General features: G+C 58.5%; 3 protein-coding genes across 11 annotated transcripts; all 3 read right to left on the bottom strand.

Moving 5' to 3' along the window:
• Window positions 1-320: 320 nt before the first annotated feature.
• On the bottom strand, window positions 321-7,597 carry Tnnt1 (troponin T1, slow skeletal type). 3 transcript variants are annotated; one of them, XM_023563139.2, is made up of 14 exons: window positions 7,536-7,597; window positions 6,538-6,580; window positions 6,434-6,447; window positions 5,670-5,699; window positions 5,530-5,562; window positions 4,931-4,952; window positions 4,364-4,427; window positions 4,116-4,232; window positions 3,714-3,791; window positions 2,026-2,139; window positions 1,714-1,823; window positions 1,036-1,126; window positions 909-949; window positions 321-455 (listed from the first exon to the last, which is right to left on the bottom strand). In XM_023563139.2, exons 2-14 carry the CDS (start codon window positions 6,567-6,569, stop codon window positions 410-412), a joined length of 792 nt encoding a protein of 263 aa, XP_023418907.1. In that variant the 5' UTR covers window positions 6,570-6,580; window positions 7,536-7,597; the 3' UTR covers window positions 321-409. The 3 variants fall into 3 exon arrangements, with proteins under 3 accessions (XP_023418907.1, XP_013003201.1, XP_063109375.1); XM_013147747.1 differs by lacking the exons at window positions 5,530-5,562; window positions 7,536-7,597; XM_063253305.1 differs by lacking the exons at window positions 5,530-5,562; window positions 5,670-5,699; window positions 6,434-6,447; window positions 6,538-6,580; window positions 7,536-7,597 and adding an exon at window positions 5,282-5,467.
• A 1,297-nt stretch (window positions 7,598-8,894) lies between these two features.
• Tnni3 (troponin I3, cardiac type) lies at window positions 8,895-13,543 on the bottom strand. Of its 3 annotated transcripts, XM_003465480.5 has the most exons (8): window positions 13,376-13,542; window positions 13,008-13,020; window positions 12,776-12,862; window positions 12,461-12,502; window positions 12,159-12,290; window positions 11,710-11,799; window positions 11,116-11,292; window positions 8,895-9,038 (listed from the first exon to the last, which is right to left on the bottom strand). In XM_003465480.5, exons 1-8 carry the CDS (start codon window positions 13,384-13,386, stop codon window positions 8,955-8,957), a joined length of 636 nt encoding a protein of 211 aa, XP_003465528.1. In that variant the 5' UTR covers window positions 13,387-13,542; the 3' UTR covers window positions 8,895-8,954. The 3 variants fall into 3 exon arrangements, with proteins under 3 accessions (XP_003465528.1, XP_063109376.1, XP_023418908.1); XM_063253306.1 differs by lacking the exon at window positions 12,461-12,502 and having other exon boundaries at window positions 12,159-12,275; window positions 13,376-13,543; XM_023563140.2 differs by lacking the exon at window positions 11,710-11,799 and having other exon boundaries at window positions 13,376-13,543.
• Window positions 13,544-14,205: 662 nt separating this feature from the next.
• Dnaaf3 (dynein axonemal assembly factor 3) lies at window positions 14,206-20,077 on the bottom strand. Of its 5 annotated transcripts, none has more exons than XM_013147744.3 (12): window positions 19,980-20,077; window positions 19,793-19,879; window positions 19,538-19,674; window positions 19,171-19,264; window positions 17,032-17,189; window positions 16,616-16,798; window positions 16,396-16,521; window positions 16,195-16,317; window positions 15,878-16,016; window positions 15,073-15,187; window positions 14,921-14,995; window positions 14,206-14,836 (listed from the first exon to the last, which is right to left on the bottom strand). In XM_013147744.3, the coding sequence occupies exons 2-12, from the start codon at window positions 19,875-19,877 to the stop codon at window positions 14,494-14,496; spliced, it is 1,578 nt and encodes a 525-aa protein (XP_013003198.1). In that variant the 5' UTR covers window positions 19,878-19,879; window positions 19,980-20,077; the 3' UTR covers window positions 14,206-14,493. The 5 variants fall into 5 exon arrangements, with proteins under 5 accessions (XP_013003198.1, XP_063109373.1, XP_023418906.1 ...); XM_063253303.1 differs by having other exon boundaries at window positions 19,171-19,208; window positions 19,980-20,068; XM_023563138.2 differs by having other exon boundaries at window positions 19,793-19,894; window positions 19,980-20,063.
• Window positions 20,078-21,070: the final 993 nt, after the last annotated feature.

Here is a 21,070-nt window from a genome sequence, read left to right on the forward strand (position 1 = left end):
AGACCAGACAGAGAAGTGGTGGTTTCGGTGACAGGCCTCAGAGACTGCCCAGGCAGTGGAACCCTGACATCTCTGCGTGTGTGTGTGTGTGTGTGTGTGTGTGTGTGTGTGTCTTTTGGTTTGGTTTGGTTTTGCCTGTTTGAGACAGGGTTTCGTCATGCAGCCCAGGCTGGCCTTGAACTCACAGCGATCTTCCTGCCTCAGCCTCTCGTGTGCTTAGATTACAGGTGTACACCACTGTACACAAGCTATAGCCACTTGTGGTGGTCACCTTGCCATGAGCAGCCAGCTGAGTACTAATAACGACATCAGAGCACATAGCAGGTGTCTCAGGGGGACGTTTATTTCAAGCTACAGATGAGACAGATCTGATAGCTCCCAGTCCTGAGGGGATCACATCTTGGCATCCTCACTTCCAGCGACCTCCGACACGGCCCTTTCCTGCGCCTTTCCGGCTAGGGGAGGACAGGGTGTCAGGAGGGGCCCAGGAAGGTGCCCTCCCCTTCCCCATGGAAGAGGTGGCAAAGCCCTGAGGGTGGCCTTGCCAGACAGAGGGAGGAATAGGCTGGGCTGCTGGCTATGGGGCAGGACGTGAGGGGCTGAAAAGCATCGTGAGGAAGGGGAGGAGGGCACTGATGTAGGGGGACTCAAGTGTGGGGGACATTGTGCAGGAGAGCCCGAAAGCTGAGGGGCAGGGCCCAGGGCTGCGCTGCTGCCCATGGAAGATTGTCGTTCAGCCCCAAGAGGCCCCACTGCTAGATGCCAGCACCTCCCCTTCTGCTATGACAGCCAGAACTGTCCCAGGGCACCAGACATCACCAGGGACCAAGACCCCTACACCCACCCCAAGAACCAGGGATTTGGAGGGGCCCTGGTAGGGGATGGGGTGTGCTCCGGGGCACACTTACAACTTCTGGGCGTGGCTGATGCGGTTGTACAGCACATTGATCTGGGGACAGAGGGACAGGCTGGAACAGCCCTGGAGGGCAGTGCCCACCCCACCCCACCCCACTGCCCCACAGAGGCGGCTCCCACCTCGTATTTCTGCTGCTTCAGTTTGGCCATCAGATCAAACTTCTCAGACTCTAGCTGGTGGATCCAGTCTGACAGCTCTTGGGCCTTCTCCCTGGAAGGTGGGGGCAGTGACAGAGGACAGGTGGGGGCTGGGGATCTGGGGGGCTGGGAGCCTGGGGGCTGGGATGAGGGGAGGGACCGAGTCCTGTGCTGCACCTCCTCCACTTTCTCTTGGTGGGGCTGAGACAGGGATTGAACCCGAGCCTCAGCACGGAGCTTTCAGCCTTGTTTTTACCATTGCACAGGCTGGGCCGGGACTTGAGGTCCCGCTGCCTCAGCCTCTCAGAGCACTGGGATCACAAGAATGCATCAACATCTCTACAGGCGCCACACCACAGTCCCTAAATGAGAGACCTCTGCCAGAGCCCACAGGAGGAGGCCTTCCTGGCCCCAGGACAGGGAGGTGACCACGGGAGCTGGAAAACGCTCACCAGACTGCAGCTCTGACTCAGACCCAAGACGGAGCCCCAACTGCAGCCACAGCTCTGCACTAAGGAACAGTCCTCTGCCTGTGGGGGCCACACCTGTGTCCCCAGTGACACCGCTCACACAGACAGCCGGTCCACAGTCACCCAGGTCCGTTCCCCACCACCTCTCTGGAGAGGATCCCCGGCTGGGCTGCCCCAGCAGGACGCTGACCTGAGCTGCTCCTCTCCCATGTGGTCGATGTTCAGGGGCTTCTTCCGCTCTGACAGGACCCGCAGCTTCATCTCTCGCCCGGTCTGCCGCTTGCCCCGCTTCTGCTCCGCCTGAGGTGGGGTGGGCGGGGGACTGAGCCTCCAGAGCAACCGTTGGCACCCTCCAGGTATTCGTGCGAGCAGGCAGTGCCCCTAGATGCCTGCACCCCAGCCTCCCCACTCAGACCCAGGGTCCAGCCAGGCCTCCTCCACCCAGAACCCACGACCCCGGCTTCCCTCATCCCCGCCCTGAAACAGAGACTTCCCAACTCACCTTGACCAGGTAACCCCCGAAATGTGCTCCCATGTTGGACAGCACCTTCTTCTTTTTGGCGTCGTCCTCTGCGCGCTTCTTGGCCTCCTCCTCCTCCTTCCTCATCTTCTCCTCCTGCGGGAACAGAGGCTCAGCCCTGGTGCCTCTGGGAGGCCAGAGCCTGGCGATGCAGGGGTGCAGCAGCCAGGTCCAGTGTGGCTCCTTGCAAACACGGAGCTCTCTGGTCTCAGTCTCCCTCGGTGCAGTGAGATGGTGACACCGGCCCTCAGAGGCCCAGAGGCACCTGCCCCAGGCTGCAGGGCCTGGCTGGGCCCAGCCCCACGGGAGGACAGAGAGGTGGGGGCACAGTACCCTGCCCACCCAGCACCCCTGTTTTAAGTAGTTTCCCATCGTCACTGTAACTTGCACCTTTAGTGGTCAAAGACAATGCGATTTTCTTCCTTTGGTGCTGGGGGTGGGCACTAAACCCAGGGCCTTCACACTGAGCTACACCCTGGTCCTTTTTTGTTTTGACACAGGTGTCACCTGTAGTCCTCCTGCCTCAGCCTCCTAGAGTGCCAGGATGATTCACTGTTCTGCATGCTGGATCGGGGCTCCAGGCTCACACTGGGTGGGAACAGCCTGGCTCCTCCTGAACTAGAAGAAGTGCCTCTGCCCTTCTGGCTCCAGAGGCTTCCTTCCCCACCCTCCGGCCTCAAATCTCTTCAGCTCTGACCCTCCCACCTCCCTCTCAGGAGGGCCTTGTGACGATCCTGGGGTGGCCCAGATGATGCAGGGCCATCACCCCATCTCCCGTTTCCAGGCCTTCACTGGCTTGGTGACCAGGAGGGTCACACCAGTGACCCTAGCACCCTGGGAGGCTGAGACAGGAGATGGGAAGTTTTAGCCCAGCCTGGGAGGCTTACTTAGTGAGACCCAGTCTGAAAAAAAGAACTGAAATGGGCCTGAGGATGGAGCTCAGTATAAAGGCCCTGGTTCAGTCCTCAGAACACATACATACCAACACACACACACACACACACACACACACACACACACACGTACACGCATGCATGCACACAGGACCCTGAACTCACCGGACCTGCAAGGTCCCCTTTGCCGTGTGAGCAGCACACTCACATCCTGAGACTGAGGCGTGGACACCTAACGGGCCACAGCTGTGCCACCCTCACCCCCCCCCCGCCCAGTGCGGGGAGTGGGGACTCCCTCAGGCTCTGAGTGCCAAGCCAGGCATCCCAAGGCCTGAAACAATGGAGCCCCCAGGCGGCTCCCCTCACCCCACAAGGCCAGCACTTGGTCTGAAGCCTCCCAGGTCTGCACAGAGAACATTGTAAAGGCTGTTCTAGGTGGCCCCCGTAGAACCCCTGGATGTTCTGGGCTAAACCTGGGAAAGCCCCAGGCAAAGCAGGAGGACCTGATCAGCCTTCGATTACATAAACAAGGGCCAGACCAGGAGAAAAGCAGTTCCTGTGCCATCATGAGTCCTGATCCAGCCACGCCTGACGCCAGCCCTCACTTCCCACATGAGGCAAGAGTTCACCGTGCTGTAGACACCTGGGTTTCTAGCCCTTCCAACAGAAAGGTCCTTAAGTCAACAGCAGAGGGGCTTCCTTGGAAGCACAGAGGATATCAGGAAAAGAGATATAGCACCCAAAGAACAAGTAACCCCAGGGAGGAGTGGCACCCACCGCCAGTTTGGCCTGCCGCTCACGCTCTTTCTCGGTCCTGAAGCGCTGCTGCTCAGCCCTCTCTGCCCGGCGCCGCTCCTGGAGGGGAAAACGGGAGATTGAGGGGGGCAGAGCCCACCACCCGGCCAGCCCACCCTTTCTGGGTGGGTCACAAAGAAAACAGCGGGCCATGGTGGCACAGGCCTGTGACTCCAGCATTTAGGAGGCTGAGGCAAAAGAACCCCAAGTTTGAGCCCAGCTTAGGCAGTTAAACGATTTATTGAGACCTTGTCTCAAAATAAAAAATAAAAAGGGCTGGGTGTGCAGCTAGTGCAAAGGCCCTGGGTTCAATCCCCAGTACCACCAAGCACCAGGAAACAGCCCAGCGCACAGAGAAGGGGGACCCTGGGCACTCCTACTCACGATGCGATCCTTCAGTGCCACCAGCTCCTCCTCTTCCTTCTTGCGCTGCTCAAAGTGTACATCGATGAGCGTCTGCAGCTCTAGGAGGTCCTTCTCCATGCGCTTCCGGTGGATGTCCTGGGGACAGGGCAGGGACAGGCCTGTGACAAGCGCCCAGCAGAGGCAGCCAGCTTCCAAGGGCCAGTGGGGCAGGGCCTTCCCAGGACCGCCCTTCCCAGACCTGCGGCCTGTCACTGCCTGCTACTTACATCGAAGTCCACGCGCTCCCCCTCTGGGATCTTTGGGGGGATCAAGGGAGGCACTACTGGACGGCTGTGTAGACCGAAAGGGTAGAGCCCATGAAGGGAGGACCCCTGGGGGGAAATCTTCCCCACATGGGCCCTGCTCAGCGCACATGCTGTGTACACACACACACACACACACACACACACACACAGAGCATGTGCTGGTGCCCCAAGCTTTCACACCCCGGGCCTTCGGTGTCACCCAGAGCCTAGCTGCGGTCTGTCTCCTGTGTCTCCAAGCCCTGTCCCCAGCACCTCACATCAGAATGCCCAGGGACTCCTGTCCCCTGCCTGCCCTCACTCAGCCCACAATGGCCTTTCCACCCCCACCAGCTGTCATCTGCTCGCTGCCAGACTCAGCACCCTGGCTCGTCTGGGGCTCACACGGGGTGGCTCTCCCCCGGTCACAGGGAGGCCCTGGAGGCTGCAGGGGTCTCCTGACTGCACCCCCGCACCCCTTTTCCGCATCCTGTCTAGGGAGTAGGGATACTGAGGAGGATGTGATGGAGTCCCTCCGCCCCAGGCTCTCACCTGGGTTTGGGGCGCTCCTCTTCTGTTGGTGAGGGGAATAAAAGAGATCATTAGCAAAAGTCTAGGGTGCAGCCCCCTAGCCCCAGGAGCCAGGGAAAGACCCCCCAGAGCAGTTCTGGGGAAGGACACAGGGAAGTCAGGGGGTACAGACGGGAGGAGATGGGTCACACGCATCATATATACATTCAGCAGCGGTATGGGGACCCTTCTTTTTGACCCCAAGCGTCTAGGCGGCCAGACCCATCCCCATGTGCAGGGCAGAGCCCTCTGCTCCAGACTCAGTGGTGAGAGGCACCGGGCCCCTGGCTTGGTCCCGCCCGCCCCCTGGACCCGGCCCCCGTTGTCCCCAACCTTTGAATGTATATGGCGGAGGGCGCGGGGTGGCGCGTCCGCAAACGCCCAAGCCTGGCGGGGGCCGCGGGCGGGGGAGGCTTGGGCGTCGGTCCCTTTAGGAAGGGAAAGGCCGAGCCACGGCCGTTTCCCTTCGCGGCCGCCAGGGGACGCAGCGCCCGGGGCTAAAGGGCCGGCGGGAGCGGGTCGCGGAGCCAGCGGGGACCGGGCCGGGCCTACGTCGCTCCCGGAGACAAGCGCGCCGTCACCTCGCTCTGCCTCGGGCTCCGGCTGCTCGGGGGCTGGCGGGGAGAAGCGGGCGGGAGCGGGCGCCAGGCGGGAAGGAGAGAGTGACAGCGTCAGGGCACAGCCGCCGGGACCCCGCCGCCGCCCGCCGCCCGCGGCTCACCTTCCTCCTCTTCCTCGGCGGGCTCCTCCTCTGCGGACGGGCGGCGGGTGGGGGCGTCAGGGCAGGACCGGGCTAAGCCGGGGTCCCGGTGGGGGAGGGGGGAGGGAGCGGGCGGGAACCCGCGGCTGGACGGGATGGGGCGGGGTCTGTGGCAAGGGGCGGGGGTAGTGGGCGTGGCCTTTTGTCTGGATGGGCGGGGCCGGAGCCCCTGGGTCGGACTGAGAGCGGAGTCAGGTTCAGGGGCGGGACTGAGGGCCGGGGCCAGACGCTGGTTGGGGTCAGGACTGGGGTGGGGCAGAGGATGGGTCGGGGTGGGACGGGGCTGGTCCGTAATTTGAGGTGGGGGCAGAGGGTGGGGCCAGGGACCTGGGGCGGGATTGGGGGGTGGGGCCAGGACTGGAGACGTAGAATGGGGCGGGAATGGGGGCGGGGCAAAGGACCTGGGGCGGGACTAGGACCGGGGTCGTGGCATGGGGCGGGGCCTGGCTTGGGGACGAGTTTTGAGGCGGGACTGAGGGCGGGGCTTGGGAACCAGTGGAGGGCCCAGGAGAGAGTGGGCACCAAGCAGCTGTCCTGGGTCAAGACTCACTAGCAAGGGGGGGGGTCTGGGGCGGGGCCAGATACTCTGGGGCGGGGCCGAGAGCTGAGCAAGGTACCCGGGTGGAGAAGAGGTGTTCTGGTGCCCGCCCAGCGGCCAGTGTCATCCCGCCCTGGCCCGGCGTCAGATGCGTGGGCAACTTCCCCCAGCCTGACCTGCCACTCACCTTCCGCCTGCTCCCTAGGGACCAGGAGAGAGCAGAGGTCAGTTAGCCATGGAGGGGTGACAGGGACTCCACTACCCACCCCAGCCCTGTGGAAGACCGCTCACTCCTCATATTCCTGCTCCTCGGTGTCCGACATCCTGCTGGGACCTGAGGGTGACAGAGAAGAAGGGGCTGAGTGCTGGACACGGACCATGGGTCTAAGGGTGGAGGCCGGGCTCAGACCCCGAGTCTGGGGGAGGAGGCTGGAGTCACAGAGTCCTAAGCCACTCTTGACAGGGAGCTGCGCTTCTGGCCAGACACAGGCTCCCCGCCCCCTCGGCACAGCTGTCCCCCTTTGTCCTGTGACAGGTCTGTGGGAACCTGATCCTGGGGATTAGGAGTATGGATGGGGCCGTGGCCTGCAGACAATAGCTGCCCCACCCTGGTGCTATTTCTGGGCGATGTCATAGACGTGGAGCATAGGACACTTCCTAAGAAGGAACAGAAGGGGGGGGTCCTCTGGAACAGTGTTCACCGACCTGCTTTCCAGCATCCACTGCCATCCCCATGGCTGCTTAGCCTCCCTAGCTCCCCTCTTTCACCTTCACCCCTATCTGTGGACAGGTGAGCACCCTGGAAAGCAGGCTCCTTCCACAGACCTCATCCTGAACCCTCAATTTTTAGACCACAATCTCTGTAACCCCAGACCCCACAATGCCCAGGTTAACCAAACCCCAAAACCCAGTAAGCAAAGACCGTGACCATCGGCCATGTCACCACAGCTCCAGATTGTGAGCCCTAACCGGTGATAGCTCGGGATCCCGGTATCCTCATCCCCAGGTCTTAGACCCCCCCCCTTTAACTGTAAACCTCACGTTAGGAAACTCCAGTGAACCCTCTAGATACCCAAGCTTAAGCTCAGAGGCCCAACCCCTAAAACCCTGTTCTCTGAGCCCCTGGTTCTGATATGCTGAGTCTGAGCCTCCAAATCCTAACATTCAGACTGTTTGACTCCAAACCCTGATGTCTGCGACTGCCCAGACTCTGAGACCTCTGCAGTCCTAAAGACAGGCACCCCCAAATCCACGACCCACAAACCCTACAGAGAGCCCAGTACCATTACCTAAGGCTGCGTCTGCGGAGCTGGAGGGAAGACTGCCTGGCACTGGGCACTAAGCTTCCCGGACTTTATAGTGGATGCAGTCCCGCCCCGGGAAGGGAAGGGAGGGGAAGAGAGGAGAAGAGAGGGGAGAGAAGAGGGGAGGGGAGGGAATGGGAAGGGGAGGGGAGAGAAAAGGAAGGGAAGGGAGAAGAGGGGAGAGGAAAAAAGGGGAGGGGAGGGGAAAGGATTCTTCGACCAGCTCCGGATGCCTGGCTCTCCAGCCCAGATTCCCTCTCCAAGCCCCCTCCTCACCATGCCGGTGCCACCCTGGAGCCCAGGCAGACTCAGCCACCACCAGAATCATTCCTAGTGCATGGCTTTCTGTGCTGGAGCCCCTGGTTGGAAACACAGTGGGTCCTGGGACAATGCTTGGTGACCAAAGAGGCACAAGGGACGCTTCCTGCCTCCCTTTCTCTCTGTCTCCTCCTCCCGAGTCCCTCTGGCCACCTTCTCTCCTTCTCAGACCCAGCTTCTGAGCTCAGCGCTCAGGCTGCTCATCTCCTGCACGTTCCCTACCTTAAGTCCTTCCTTACCTCCTGCCTCCTCTCTCTGTACACCTCTCCAGCCCCCCTCCATACCCCCACCCCTTTGTCTGCCACCAGATTCCACCTTGGTGACAACAGGCACTAAAGTGGGGCAGCAGGTGTGGCAGGCAGGGGAGGGGGTGACCGTTAGGCTCCCCACCCCCACCCCATCTGACTCTGCTCTTGTTTGGTATCTTCCTCCCCCCAGTCCAGCCGCGACCTTCAATTCAAGGATCACAGCCCCAGAGAGGGCCCTGGCCTCAGGCCTCACCCTCCTCACACTCGGCTGCCGGCCACCGGCCTTCTTTGAACCTTGCTCTAGGCCTCATCTCTGTCACTGTTTCTGCCTCTTTTTGCCTCTGTGCCCCTGTGCCTGTCTTAGCTCTCCTACTTTTTGTTTTTTTCAGAGTTCTGGCTGTGTTTTCCAGGCTGGCCTTGAACTCCAGGTGATGCTTCTGCCTCAGCCTCCTGAGTGTGGAGGATTACAGGCCTGTGACCCTGCACTCTCGGACTCCCTGGTCCTCCTGGGGTGTCTCTCCCTGGCTGGGTGTCTTCTCAGGGGTCTCCATCATTTGTGTTCTGCCCCTTCTCTCTCTCCCACTGTTTGCCCTTCTTCCCCCACGCTAGTTCTTTCCTTTCCTTGCTCTTTGGCCTCTGCCTCAGTTTCCCCATCTCTGCCTTCCCCTCTTTTTCAGCCTTGGATGCATTGCACTGTCTGCAAATGACCAGGAACTGCCTGAGCCCTGTGTCCCCCCCGACCTTAGCCTGAGACCCAGGGAGAGAACACACAATCACATCCAGCATGAACAGTTTTTAGTTCTCAGGGTTTTGATTTCCTGGACGGGGGAAGGTAGGCTCAGCCCTCGAACTTCTTCTTCCGGCCCTCCATGCCGCTCAGGGCATCGATGTTCTTGCGCCAGTCACCAACCTCCCGGTTCTCCTGGGGAGGAAGGTCAGAGATCAGCACTCTTCCAGGCTCTGTGCCTCTGCTCACTCTCTAGCTGGCTGGGTGACAGTGCTCTGGGCGCCTGCCCAAGAATCTATTGCATGTGCCCTGAGACAAGGCCCAGTAATGGGCACCTTTGCAGTCACCCTTTGCTTGTCCTGAAGTAGTGAGGTTGGAGGAAGTACAGGTAGCCAGGTGTGGTAGCACACACCTGCAATCCCAGCACTTGAGAGGCTGAGGCAGGAGGATGGCAGTGTTCGAGCCTAGCCTGGGGAATTTAGAACTTAGTGAGACCTTGACTCAGAATAAAATAAAATAAAACAGGGCTGGGGATGCTCAGCTAAGTGGCACAAGCACCTGCCTGACAAGTGCGAAGTTGTGAGTTCAATCCTGGGTACAAAAAAAAAGGAAAACAGAAAATCATTCAGGGTCCTTCGGTGCACCCTCACAGTGCCGCCATGCTTTGCAAGTGGCCAAGCTGACCTTGCACTAGGGCAAGGCTCTGTGGCCACTTGAGTAGCATCCATTTCTTATTCTCCCTCCTTTTCTTTCTTTTTTTTTTTTTTTTTTTTTTTTGTCTTTTTCTTTTTTATCGGTACTGGGGACTCCCTCCCTTTCTAACAGTGCTGATGATAAATCTGCCTGGGCCTCACAGAGATGCACCCGAAGATTCTTTTCCTGAGCTGGGGATTTAGCTCAACAGCATAAGAGCCTGCTTGGTAAGTGCGAGGTTGTGAGTTTGATCCCTGGTGCCGGGCAGGAAAAAAAAAGAGCTTTCCCATGATGGGAGTCACGAATCAACTTAGGGTCCCCATCACCTCTTTGGGGGACCCCCTTAGATCTGCCCAGTGATAGAAGGCTCCAGTCCTTGTCTTGCACAATTCCCAGGATATGACCAGCAACCATACCACAGTCTACCATGCACATGGGACCCCTCCATGCTTCACTTTTGTTCTTTCCCGGCAAAATCCTAAAGAGGCTGACTTTTCAGTAGGACTGCACTGAAAGAAACCCCTTTCCTGACTCTGTCTCTTTCGCTTTCTGCTAACTGGACCTGTAAGAGTGGGTGGCTGAATCATGTTGTTGGGACTCCTAGACTCAGGCCTATGGCCTAGGATTCCCATAACATCCCGACAGTTCTCCTTATGCAATATTTCCTGATTCCTTCATCAATCTCTTGTCTTCTTCAAGAATTTTCTGTCTCTCTCAAGCACTTCCTGTCTCCCTTATACATTTCCTGACTTCTTTGATATTCTTCCTTTCCCTTTTACTCTTCCTCTTCCTGCATCCCTTATATACTTCCTGTCTTCTTCACATGATTCCTGTTTCCCTCATACATCCTGGTATCTCGCATATACTTCTTGTCTCTCATAAGTTACTGTCCCCCTCATGCACTTCCTGTCTCCCTCATGCACTTCCTGTCTCCTCATGCACTTCCTGTCTCCCTCATGCACTTCCTGTCTCCTTCATGCACTTCCTGTCTCCCTTATGTACTTCTTGTCTCCCTCACATATTTCTTAGGTTTCCTTTCTTGCCTCCCTCATGTACTTCTTTTCTCCATCATGGACTTCATGTAGCCCTCAGGTTTCTCTACGCTCTTTTCTTCTTCTTCCCTCCCCAAGGCACTGTCTTTCCCAGTGTTTTATTTTATTTTTTTTTGTTTTGTTTTGTTATTGTTTTGATTTGTTTTCAGTTTTTTGAGATAGGGTTTCACTATGCAATTCAGGCTGGCCTTGAACTCATGCTGACCCTCTTGCCTCAGCCTCCTGAGTGCTGGGATTACTGGTGTGTGCCACCACACCTGCCTTTCCAGTCTTTTTCAATTAAGGTGCTGGGAATTAAATCCAGGGCCTGACACATGCTAGACAAACACTGTACTCAGAGCTGTATCTCCATCCCTGGCTTCCCCTCCCACTTCCTCTCTTCCATTAGCTTGTGCTATTCCCCCTAATTCTCACTGAGGACTCCTTCCAGGCTCTCCTCTCTAAGGACAAGCTGCCTCAGGCTAGGCCTCATGTCCCTGTCAGCCCTCCCCTGAGTACCCCCTGTCCTGGCCCTGCCCCACACTCACCTTCTCGGTGTCTTCCTTCTTCACTTGCTTGAGGTGGGCCCGCAGGTCCAAGGTCTCCTTGGCCCGGGTTCCCAGCAGGGCCTGCATCATGGCATCTGCAGAGATCCTCACCCTCCGCAGCGTGGGCCGCTTAAACTTGCCACGGAGGTCAAAGATCTTCTGGTTCAGATCTGCGATCTGGGGGCGGCCGCATGGGCAGTGGACACCACCCCCACCTCTTCCTCCCTCTTCTAGCTCCCTGCCCGACACACCGAGCCTGGTGCCCGCTCCCCACTGCCTGAAGCTCCTGACAGCCCAGCCCGTCTCTCAGAACCTCCGACCCGTGCTCTCCAGCAACCTGTGAGCCACAGCTCCTATCTCCCCAGACGCCTCTTCCAAGGCTCCTGTTCCAGCACCCCTGCCGCCCAAGCGTGCATCTCGCGCTTCCTGCTCTGGCCTGGCCTGACCTGGCCTTCTCTTTTGTGGGAAACCGCATCAAGGACTCATCCTTCTGACCCGCCCCCTCAGACAGTGCCCTTGGGCTTCAGTGCTCCAAACCCAGGCTGGCCCTTCACACTCTGTGAGGGCGCCCAGCCAAGTGCCCTGGGCTCCCACCTCTGTGATATTCTTGGTAACTTTAGCCTCTATGTCGTATCTCTCTTCGTCCACCTTGTCCACCCGGGTATGGAGTTGTCGGCATAAGTCCTGGTGGAGAAGCCCGATGTGTGCTGTGGGGGAAGGGCTGGAGTCTGGACCCCAAGGTCCGAAGGAGGAGGCCGGTCAGGGACCTCAGGGTCTGAGGGAGAGGGCTGAGGCGCTAAGATCTGGCGCTGAACTAGTAGAGTCCACGTGGACTCCAGAGAACAGCACGGAAGGGTGGGTGGCATCCAGGAGTCCTGAAATCTGGCAGCTCTGGGTCTGGAGGACCTGCGCCTGGGTCTGGCTGTGGTGCCTACCTGGACACTTTGCATTCCCCAGGCTAAGGGCTGCCATACTGGACCCTAGGTGCTCATGAGCCCAAGCAAGGCAAGGACGCCGATAGGCGGGACCGCCTACGTCGGTACCTGCAGCTCCCCGGAGCCCAGGCCAGCCAGCTCCAGGGGCTGGCACCGTGTACTCAGCACGCGCCCCTTCTCTCCGCGCCGCTCCTCCGCCTCGCGCTCCAGCTCCTGCTTCGCGATCTGCAGCATAAGAGTCTGCAGGGCGGTGAGAAGCGTCGAGCACCAGAGATCAGAGATAAAGCCCTGTCCTGGAGACCTGAACCACCATCACTTCAAAGCTCTGCCCTGCCCTCCGAGGGGCGCCCAGAGCAAAGCTCTACCCCGACCACGCCCACCTCCCGAAAGCCCCGCCCTCTCCGCTTCACCTTCAGCTGTAGCTTTCTGGAGGCGGAGATCTTACACTTTTTCTGCCAGGATGCATAGAGAAAGAAAAAAATCCAGAAGGGGAATGCAAGAGTCTGGGAATGCTTTCAACTCGACCCGTGAATGCAGGGAAAGCCACGCCCCTCGTCCTCTTCCACCAATCTCGGGCCCTGACTCCAGCTAGGCCCCGCCCACCATCCCCTAAGCAACAGCGGGAACAGAGCTCCGCCCACAGGCAGCCCTCACCAATCATAAGCTGATCCTTTCTGAAGCCCCGCCCAGCATAAGCCCTGCTCCTCCCCGCCCTTGTCCCCAACCTTGGCGTGCGGCTCCGTGGCGTAGGCGCGGTAGTTGGCCGAGGAGCGACGACGCACGGGGGCCGGTGCGGGGCGTGGCTCCCCCGCCTGGGGAGGAGGGGCGGCCGCGTCACCACCGAGACCCCGTCCTTCCCAGTCACCTCTCTAAGGCTGCATCCTCTGCTCCACCCTGCCCTGCTGCGCCACCCCGGCTCGGGGATCCCAGTCCGCGCCTCTGAGCGAGCATTCTCACCGCATTGCTGCTCCTGCGGGGAGAGAAGCCGAGGAGAGCATTAATAGTAGGCCTGTGTCCTGGCTGACCTCTAGGAGACTAGAGGATGGGGTCATCAGCTGCCCCTGCTAAGGTCCCAGGAGTCTGATCCCACATTCTTTATATTTTACTGTGAGACAGGGTCTCCATAAATCAAGTTGCTGAGGCTGGGCTCAAACTTTGGGAGCCTCCTGCCTTCAGCCTCCAATTTGATTTCCAAATTCTTACCTCATTTCCACCCAGGATTCCTACACTACCTCTTTCTTCGGACCAGTGTCCAGCTCCAACCTTCGGGGGAACCCTGGACCCCCTCCGGGCCTCAGATATCAGGGCCACCAAGATGCACTCACCCATCCGCCATAGGAGAGACTAGGGCTGGGATGTGAGAGATAGAGAGCAGACAGAGGCTCCTGGAGGTCCGTGAGGGGCGCGAGGGTGACCTTGGAGGTCTCAAGCCCTTGGGGTTCCACTGTGCTGCTCTGGCTTCACTAGGACACTGAGATAAAGGGCAAGGACAGGGACTAAATATATTGCGGTCCCCTCCTCCAGGACCAGGACAGAGATAACTCGCATGAGGGGCGGGGCGGCTGGCTCCCTGATCACCAGGTCACCTTGGCATTCAGGGATCAGACCCTTCCTCCCTCTGGCCTGGAGTGCTATAGCCCTCCACCTTCAGAACAGAAACAGGCCAGGCACGGGGACCCTCTCCTCTCAGACCTGGGTCGGCCTGGTCTCCTCCCTCACACCGGGGGTCCAGGCCTAGGTTCCAGGAGTTTAGGCCTCCTACCCCTTTACGAGTTTTAATTCTGCATGAAGGTTAGGACTTTATCTTTCTCGCTGCATAGAGTTAGCTTCAGCACCCAAAGTGTGAGCTGCTGGATGCATATTATTTTTATATTTTATTTATTTATTATAGAGACAGGATCTCCATAGGTAGCCCAAGTTGGCCTCAAGCTCTAGATAACCTTCTTGCCCTAGCCTCTGCTCATTACACCGGGCTATTTCACATTACTTAAACTGAGGCTCAGGTTTGGGCCTCTGCCCTAGGGCCACAGCATGGGAACAGCCACCCAGAGCCTACTTGCAAACCTAGAAGTCTGTTTCCAGCCTTCTGGACCCTTCCCACCCCCATGGGTGGAGCCAAACGAGGATAGAGGACATGGACACAGGGACACGCAGAAAAGGACACAAGATTTTACTGAGCTGCTTGGTGCCTCCCCAATCCCAGCTGAGAACAGAGGGCAGGAGGCTGGGAGGGACTGGAGGCTGGGGCCTCAGCCCAGGTGGATCTCATCTGGGATAAGTCTTGGGTGTGGCAGGGGGTGAGAGACACTGTATAACTTGGAATGGCACACAGAGCCCCAGGGAGGGCATGGGAAGGCTCAGTCTGCAGGGCTCTGGGGCTGAGTGCAATGCCGGGTGGGAACCTCGAGAAGCCCCAAGTGGGTCAAAATCCTGTAGGTGGCTCCTAATCTCCGGAGTCCCCGTTAGAAGTCAGAGAGGGGCACTTGGGCTCCAGGTCGGCTCCCACTCTGACGTGTGAGGCGGGTTTGCTGTGAGTGTGGTCAGATCTTGGGGTGGAGTCCCCAGCACTGGAAGCATGGGATGTGCACCCGAGACTGGAGGCATCAAGAGAGGGGCTCCGGGGCACGTGTCCAGATCCTGAGCCTTCGGCCATCAGCTTGGTGAAGCGAGAGAAGGTCTCCACAGGCCCAGTCGTAGTGCGTGGGGTGAAACCAGCCACTCCAGCCAGCTCCCCGACCCGGTTGTTGAAGTCCTGAAGCTGCTCAGAGCGCAGGTCCACCAGGAACCTGGGCAGAGCGGCAGTGAGACCCGAGTGTGCGTGCATGGACCACCCCAGCCACCTCAACCCACCCCGCGCCACACGGGCTCACCGGGCGGACTCCACCACCAGGTGCCCTCCAGGGGCCACGCAGGCAGCGAGCTCAGGGCCAAGCAGGTGCACCATGCTGCAGAGAGAGAGAGAGTGGTGAGCGGCGGCAGGGGGCGCATGACCCAGATCTGCCCGCGCAACCACGTTCCTCACCCGCAGGCGATGTAGAGGAGCTGGAAGTGGCCCTGGTAGCAGCCTTTGTGGTGCAGCAAGTGCGCGGATCCGAGGGGAAGAAAGTGAAGCGTGAAGGATTCTCGGGCCAGGTCTCCTGGGGAGGGCGGCAGGGCGTCACCTCTCCACAGGACAGCCACCAGAAACAGGCAGAGCAGTGAGGCCCTGGGCGTGGAGAGGGTGAGCCCGGGCCTCCTCTGGGCCTGCCTGCACCTCCTCTGGATTCGTGCAAGAGGCTGGAGAGTCGCCCGGCAAGCAGAGAAGCAGTTTACGGTGGGGGGGAGAGGGGGGCCCAGGGCTAAAGAGCCGAACCCGTGCAAAGGGACAGACACCGAGGAGCAACAGGGCAGGTCAGAGGACAGGGCCAAACTCCAGGTGGGAGCTGAAAGCTCCCAGTGATAACGAATTTCTGAAGGGCCAGGTGACTGCAGCCTGGGCAGCCCAGCGAGACCCGGGCCATAATAATAAACAAAACGGGCCTGGAGACGTAGCTCAGTGAGGATGGCCCTGGGTTCGAACCCCGGCTCGGAGGGGGTGAGGAGAGGTTGTTTTCGGCCAGCCAAGGCCTTCACGGAATCCTGAGGACGGGGTCAGGATTCAGGACAGGGAGACCGGAAGAGATGAGGAGGCAGAATCTGAAAGCCCGGTCCCTGCCTTGGCACTGCAAACCCGCGCATCCACGCTGGGATTCGAAATCCGTGGGGCCCGAAGACGGGCTTACCAGGGTCCACGCCGACCCGAGTCCACAGTTGATGTGAGCCCACGCTTACCTGCGGAATCCCCTCACCTAGGGTCTTCTGCTCCGAGTTGTCCTCCGGCTCCAGCCGCTCCCCCTCGGGGTTCCCCTGCGCGGCTCTCGGGCGCCCCCAGGCGGCCAACTCTCGAAGCACCTCGGTCAGATTGTGCTGGGCGATCTCTCCCGCAGTCTGTGAAAGAGCGAGCGGGTGGGGTTGGACGCCAAGGCTAACAGCGCTGTGGGGGCTGGTCTTAGCCCATGGGGCGGGGCTTAGCTGTCGGGGCGGAGCTTGTCCTTCGAGGGCGGGGCTTAGCCAGCGGGGCGGGGCCTGGTCCTGATCCCAGCACCAGCTTCCCCAGGCCTCACACCTTGACGGGCTGCCCGTTCCTGGTCTGCAGGAGGCTCTGGTCGTCCGCCTCGATGCCAAAGGCCACGAAGGGCCCCGTGGCGATGTCCCCCCAGTACCCGCGCGCCACCACGCGCTCCCCGTGCTGGGAAAACAGGAGAGAGGAGGCAAGTGAGGCTGATGTGGGCCGGGACTTAAGGACTGGGCAGGGAGTGATACCCACGTGGATCAAGAGGCGGCCAGACGCCAGGGTCCGGTTGGGCTCCTGGTAGGCGCTAGAGTCTCTGAGTTCAAAGGCGACACCTGTGTCCCTCCAGCGACGGAATTCCTGGGTATGGATGACTCGGGCCTGGGTGGCCGGAGGGAGGAAGTCAGGTCTAGGTGAGCTCCACCCTCGGACCCAGGCTCTAAGGACGGCCTCCGCCCCTGCCCCCCAGCCTCACCCCGCGGTCGTGCAGCTTCATGCGCAGGTCCCAGTCGCTGACCCCGCGCCGGGCGTCGTAGCGGGAGCCCAGGTAGTGGCGCACGCGCGCATCCCACAGGCGACCCACGGGGAAGGCCTCAGGGCCCCGCTCCCCTCCAGACCAGAAGCGGAGCACGGCCTCCAGCGCGTCGCGCTCTCGGAACTGCAGCCACGCGTGTGGGAGAGCAAGGCCCAGGATGCACAGGCGCGCCCCGCCAGCTCTCCTTGACTCCGGGCCCAGCTCAGGGGAGACACTGAGGCCCCGGGAGCCAAAGCCCCTGCTCAACGCCCACGGGGCAATCAGAGCAGGATACCCGCACCCGTAGCCCGGTCACTGTCAATCTGCCCGTCCTCCCTGCACCACTGCCTGGGACGCGGACCCCGCGCGTAGGACACCTTGAGCGCGCAGAGGCGGAGCCAGGGCAGCTCCCGCGCCAGGCGGTCGGGCTCCGGGACCAGAGGCGCCAGGCGGGCTGCCTGCGAGCGCACGAAGGCGGCCACCGGGGCCCGCAGCAACGTGTTCCCCCACACCTCCAGGAAGGTCTCGCTCCGCTCTGGGGGAGGGGAAGGGAGCGATGGGAAGGAGGAGCCCCAAGAACAACTCCCTCCTAACCCTGGTCACCCTTGCTCCTGTCCCTCGGGGAGCTCCCACCGAGTCGCATGTTTAAAACCTCCCCGTCTTTAAAATGGCAAATAGGACCTCGACCAGAGAGACAGAGAGATGCACCTTTGTAAATGTTATAGCATTAAAATGCTTGATTTTGCTTTTGGTTGTGATTTTGTCTTTGTGGTGCTGGGAATGCACCAGGGCCTTTGCACTGAGCTGCGTCTGCAGCCCTTATGCAGTTTTATTTATATACTTCAAGTTAGGGTTTTGCTAAGTTGCTCTGGCTGAGTTCCAACTTGCCCTCCTCCTGCCTCGAGTTTCAGAATGCTGGGACTACAGGCACGCGCTGCCATAGTGCTCTAGCTTTTTAACAATCTTGTGGGAGAACATACATATACATGTAATAGCATGCATGTGGATTGTGAGAGATGAGACATGTATGAAGATTTCAGCTGAGTTCAGAACTATCTGGGTTTAGTTAAATAGATTAACTTAGTCTAAAAACCGCAAGGAAGGTGCATTATGCAATACATTGTGAATGCCCAGGGCAATGGCCACCGGTTCTCCTGATAAAATGCAAAAATTGCTCAAATATATGGTGCTGACATCATATACCACAGTGCTATGAATCATCAGGGGAATTCTACTGGGGGAGGAACTTTTTATTTCCTTACCACACAGAGGATTAAGCCCAGGGCCTTCACACTGAGCTACATTTCCAGCCCCTTTTTAAAAAGAATTATTTTGAGATAGGGTCTTACTAAGTTGCCCAGGCTGGGCTCAAACTTGTGGTCCTCCTGCCTCTGCCTCCACTTCTGCATCCCATAGTGCTTGGATCAGGACCTGTACCACCACAACCTGCTGTGGGAACTTTAATGAGGCCCAGAAAGGGGTAGGTTCCTACTCCAGGCCACACAGCAAGCAAAGCAGGATGCCAGCTGCTGCCGGTGTGAGTTCGAGGCTTTGCTCTAGGCACAAGCTGGAACTGCTCCCCACCCCGCACTTGTGGAACCACTTGTGGAACCCCGGCTCTGCTGCACACAATGAGGGGGCGTGACAGCCCTGGGGACCCTGCTGAGCCCTGCACCAGCCTCTCCACAGCGACCTCACAGCATTCATTTGGTGTCCTCCTGTTCTGAGATGTCCTGTGGGTTTTCTCCTAGAATTAATTATCTGTGGTTCTAGGAGGGATGACATGAGATCTCATTTTGCAGGTGGGAAAAGCTGAGGCTGGCTATGAAACTGGGGAGCCAGGCCCAATAGTGCATGCCTGTGAACCCAGCACTCTGGGAGGCTGAGGTAGGAAGATGGGAAGTTTGAGTCTAGCTTGGGAAACTGACAGACTGAGTGAGACCCTGTCTCAAAATAAAACATTCAGCCATGCATGGAGGTGGTGCATACCTGTAATCCCAGCACTTGGGAGACTGAGGCAGGAGGAGTGCTACGAGTTTGAGGCCGGCCTGGGCTACACAGTGAGTTCAAGACCAGCCTGAACTAGGGAATGAGACCCCATCTCGAAAATAAATGTTAATAAACTAATTAATTAATAAGGGGTGGGAATGTAGCTCAGTGCAAAGGCCCTGGATTCAATCCCCAGTATTGGGGGGACAAGGGAGGAAAGAGAGAAAAAAGAAACAGAACAAGAAGAGGGGAAATAATGAACTTTTTTTGATTTCTTTCGTTTTGTTTTTGACTTTGAGGCAGGATCTCCCTATGTACTTCAGGCTCACCTTGAACCCAACACAGAGCCCAGGCTGTTCTCACACTCTGGGCGATCCTTTCTGCCTCAGCCTCCCTACTGCTGGGATTACAGGGTGTGCACCACCACACCCAGAGATCAAAACTTCTAATGTTACCACTGAAAGACGAGAGAGAACCCCGTAGGGAGACTGGGGGGGGTGTGGAATGCCTGGACTGTCCCCACTGACCTTGTAGCCCCATCTTCTCGGGGTCCTCCAGAGCAAGGCTGAAGAGAAGCATATGTCGGGCAACAGCCTCTAAGTTGTGCTCTAGCATATAGAACTGGAAGGATGAGGTGAGGAGCGTCCTGAAACTTGCACCCCTGGCCCTCACCTGCCAGGTCCCCTCCTCCACGTAGAGCTTGGGCGCGCAGAGCCCTCCTCCCCGATGCTCCTGGGGTCCCGAGACTTAGCAGGACCTCAGGTTCTTCCTTCCCAGGACTTCTTCCTACCCTGGCATCCAGCCCCTTTCTCCCAGGCCCCACAGGTGTAGAATCCCACCCCGCTCCCGGCAAAAGTTCGGCGGCCAGGGTCCTCCTCTGCCCCACCCCCTCACATTGAGCCTCCTGCGTGGCCAGTGAGCCGCCCGGGCCAGGGTGCGCAGCAGATGGCGCCCGTCCACCGAGCCCAGCAGCAGCACATTGAGCTCGTCGTTGTCCGCGACCGCGTCCGAGTCCGCGTGCACTTCAGGGCCTGGTGAGACCACAAGGGCTGGGCTGCGTCGCCGCAGCGCCCTCTGCCGTCGACGCGTGCAGCGCTACGGCCCGGCCGGCGGGGGTTGGGTGAGGCACAGGGACACCGGGAGACTCACTCTCCTCCTGCAAGTCCAGCGCCGGGGACAGGCCCCACCAGGATACCGAGCCGAAGCCCGCACCCGAGCCCGCCGGGGTGGTCATCCCTGCGGGACAGACACCTTGGGAACCCCACACTTGTGCATCCCCGTCGCCGCTCATCATTCCTTACTTCTTGGCCTTTCTCCTCCACGCAACCCTCCTCACCTTTATCCTCCAAATACCCGGGATGGCCGGCGTCTCGCTCCCACTCAAGGCTGAGTTGCTGTCCGGTGCCCCCAACCCTGCTCAGCTGCTGCCCAGAAACCCGCCCCCTTTGAAAAAACCAGCCAATGAGAACGCAGAGGATTGCCCCGCCCAGCTCAACTGACCAACAAATGTGAAGTACAACCTCCCTCTGTGAACTTTCGACCAATAGGAGCACTGAGGGACGCCTCTGGACTTGCCCGAGGGGAGGCTGTGCGGACGCGTTGTCAGAACAACCGTTGGGAGAAGGGGGTGCCTAACTAGGCTGGCTTAGCAGAGGCAAGAGGATTGGCCGAGTTCCAGGCCGCCTGGGCTACTTGACGAGTTCAAGACCAGCTTGAATGACACAGACTCCTTCGAGAGAGATAGAAAGATAGATGGATAGATAGATAGATAGAATTAAGACAGGACAGAATGGAACCTTGATGAATCCAAATTAAAGTGAGGTAGCCCAGGCTACACACCTCTGAGTCCGCTTTCCGGTCACGGCCTTTAGCTGCGCACAAGGGGCGCTCTCGCTTCTTCTGGCGGTTGTATGGTTCCGCACAGTCATTACTTAAAATTGAAGTTTTTTTGTGCACAGCGTTAAACACCTGTAATCCCAGCTATTCGAGAGGCTGAGGAAGGGTAATAGCAACTTTGAGTCCAGCCTGGGCAACTTAGTGAAACCTTGTTTCAAAAAATAAAAAGGCCTGGCATAGGGGCTGGAGATTTAGCTCAGCGGCATAAGCACCTGCCTTGCAAGCAGGCTGTCGTGAGTTCGATCCCTGGTACCGAAAAAAGACAAAAAAAAAAAAAAAAAAAAAAAAGGCCTGGCATATATATCAATGTGAAGCCCTGGGGTCTATCCCCAATATGGGGGAGGAACCCTATAAATATACAATTAAATACAATTACCTATACAACTAAATAGATCAAAATAAAAGTAAAATATTCCAAACTCTTCATTTCCCATTTTACTTATTTTATTACTACTAATCCACTTGAGGCTATTTGTATGGGGTTTTTTTGGTATCAAGAATTGAACTCATGATCTTGCACTTGCCAGGCAA

This window comes from Cavia porcellus, unplaced genomic scaffold (genome assembly GCF_034190915.1).
Source record: "Cavia porcellus strain 051 isolate PalLab524CR breed Dunkin Hartley unplaced genomic scaffold, mCavPor4.1 scaffold_7, whole genome shotgun sequence".
NCBI lineage: Eukaryota > Metazoa > Chordata > Mammalia > Rodentia > Caviidae > Cavia > Cavia porcellus.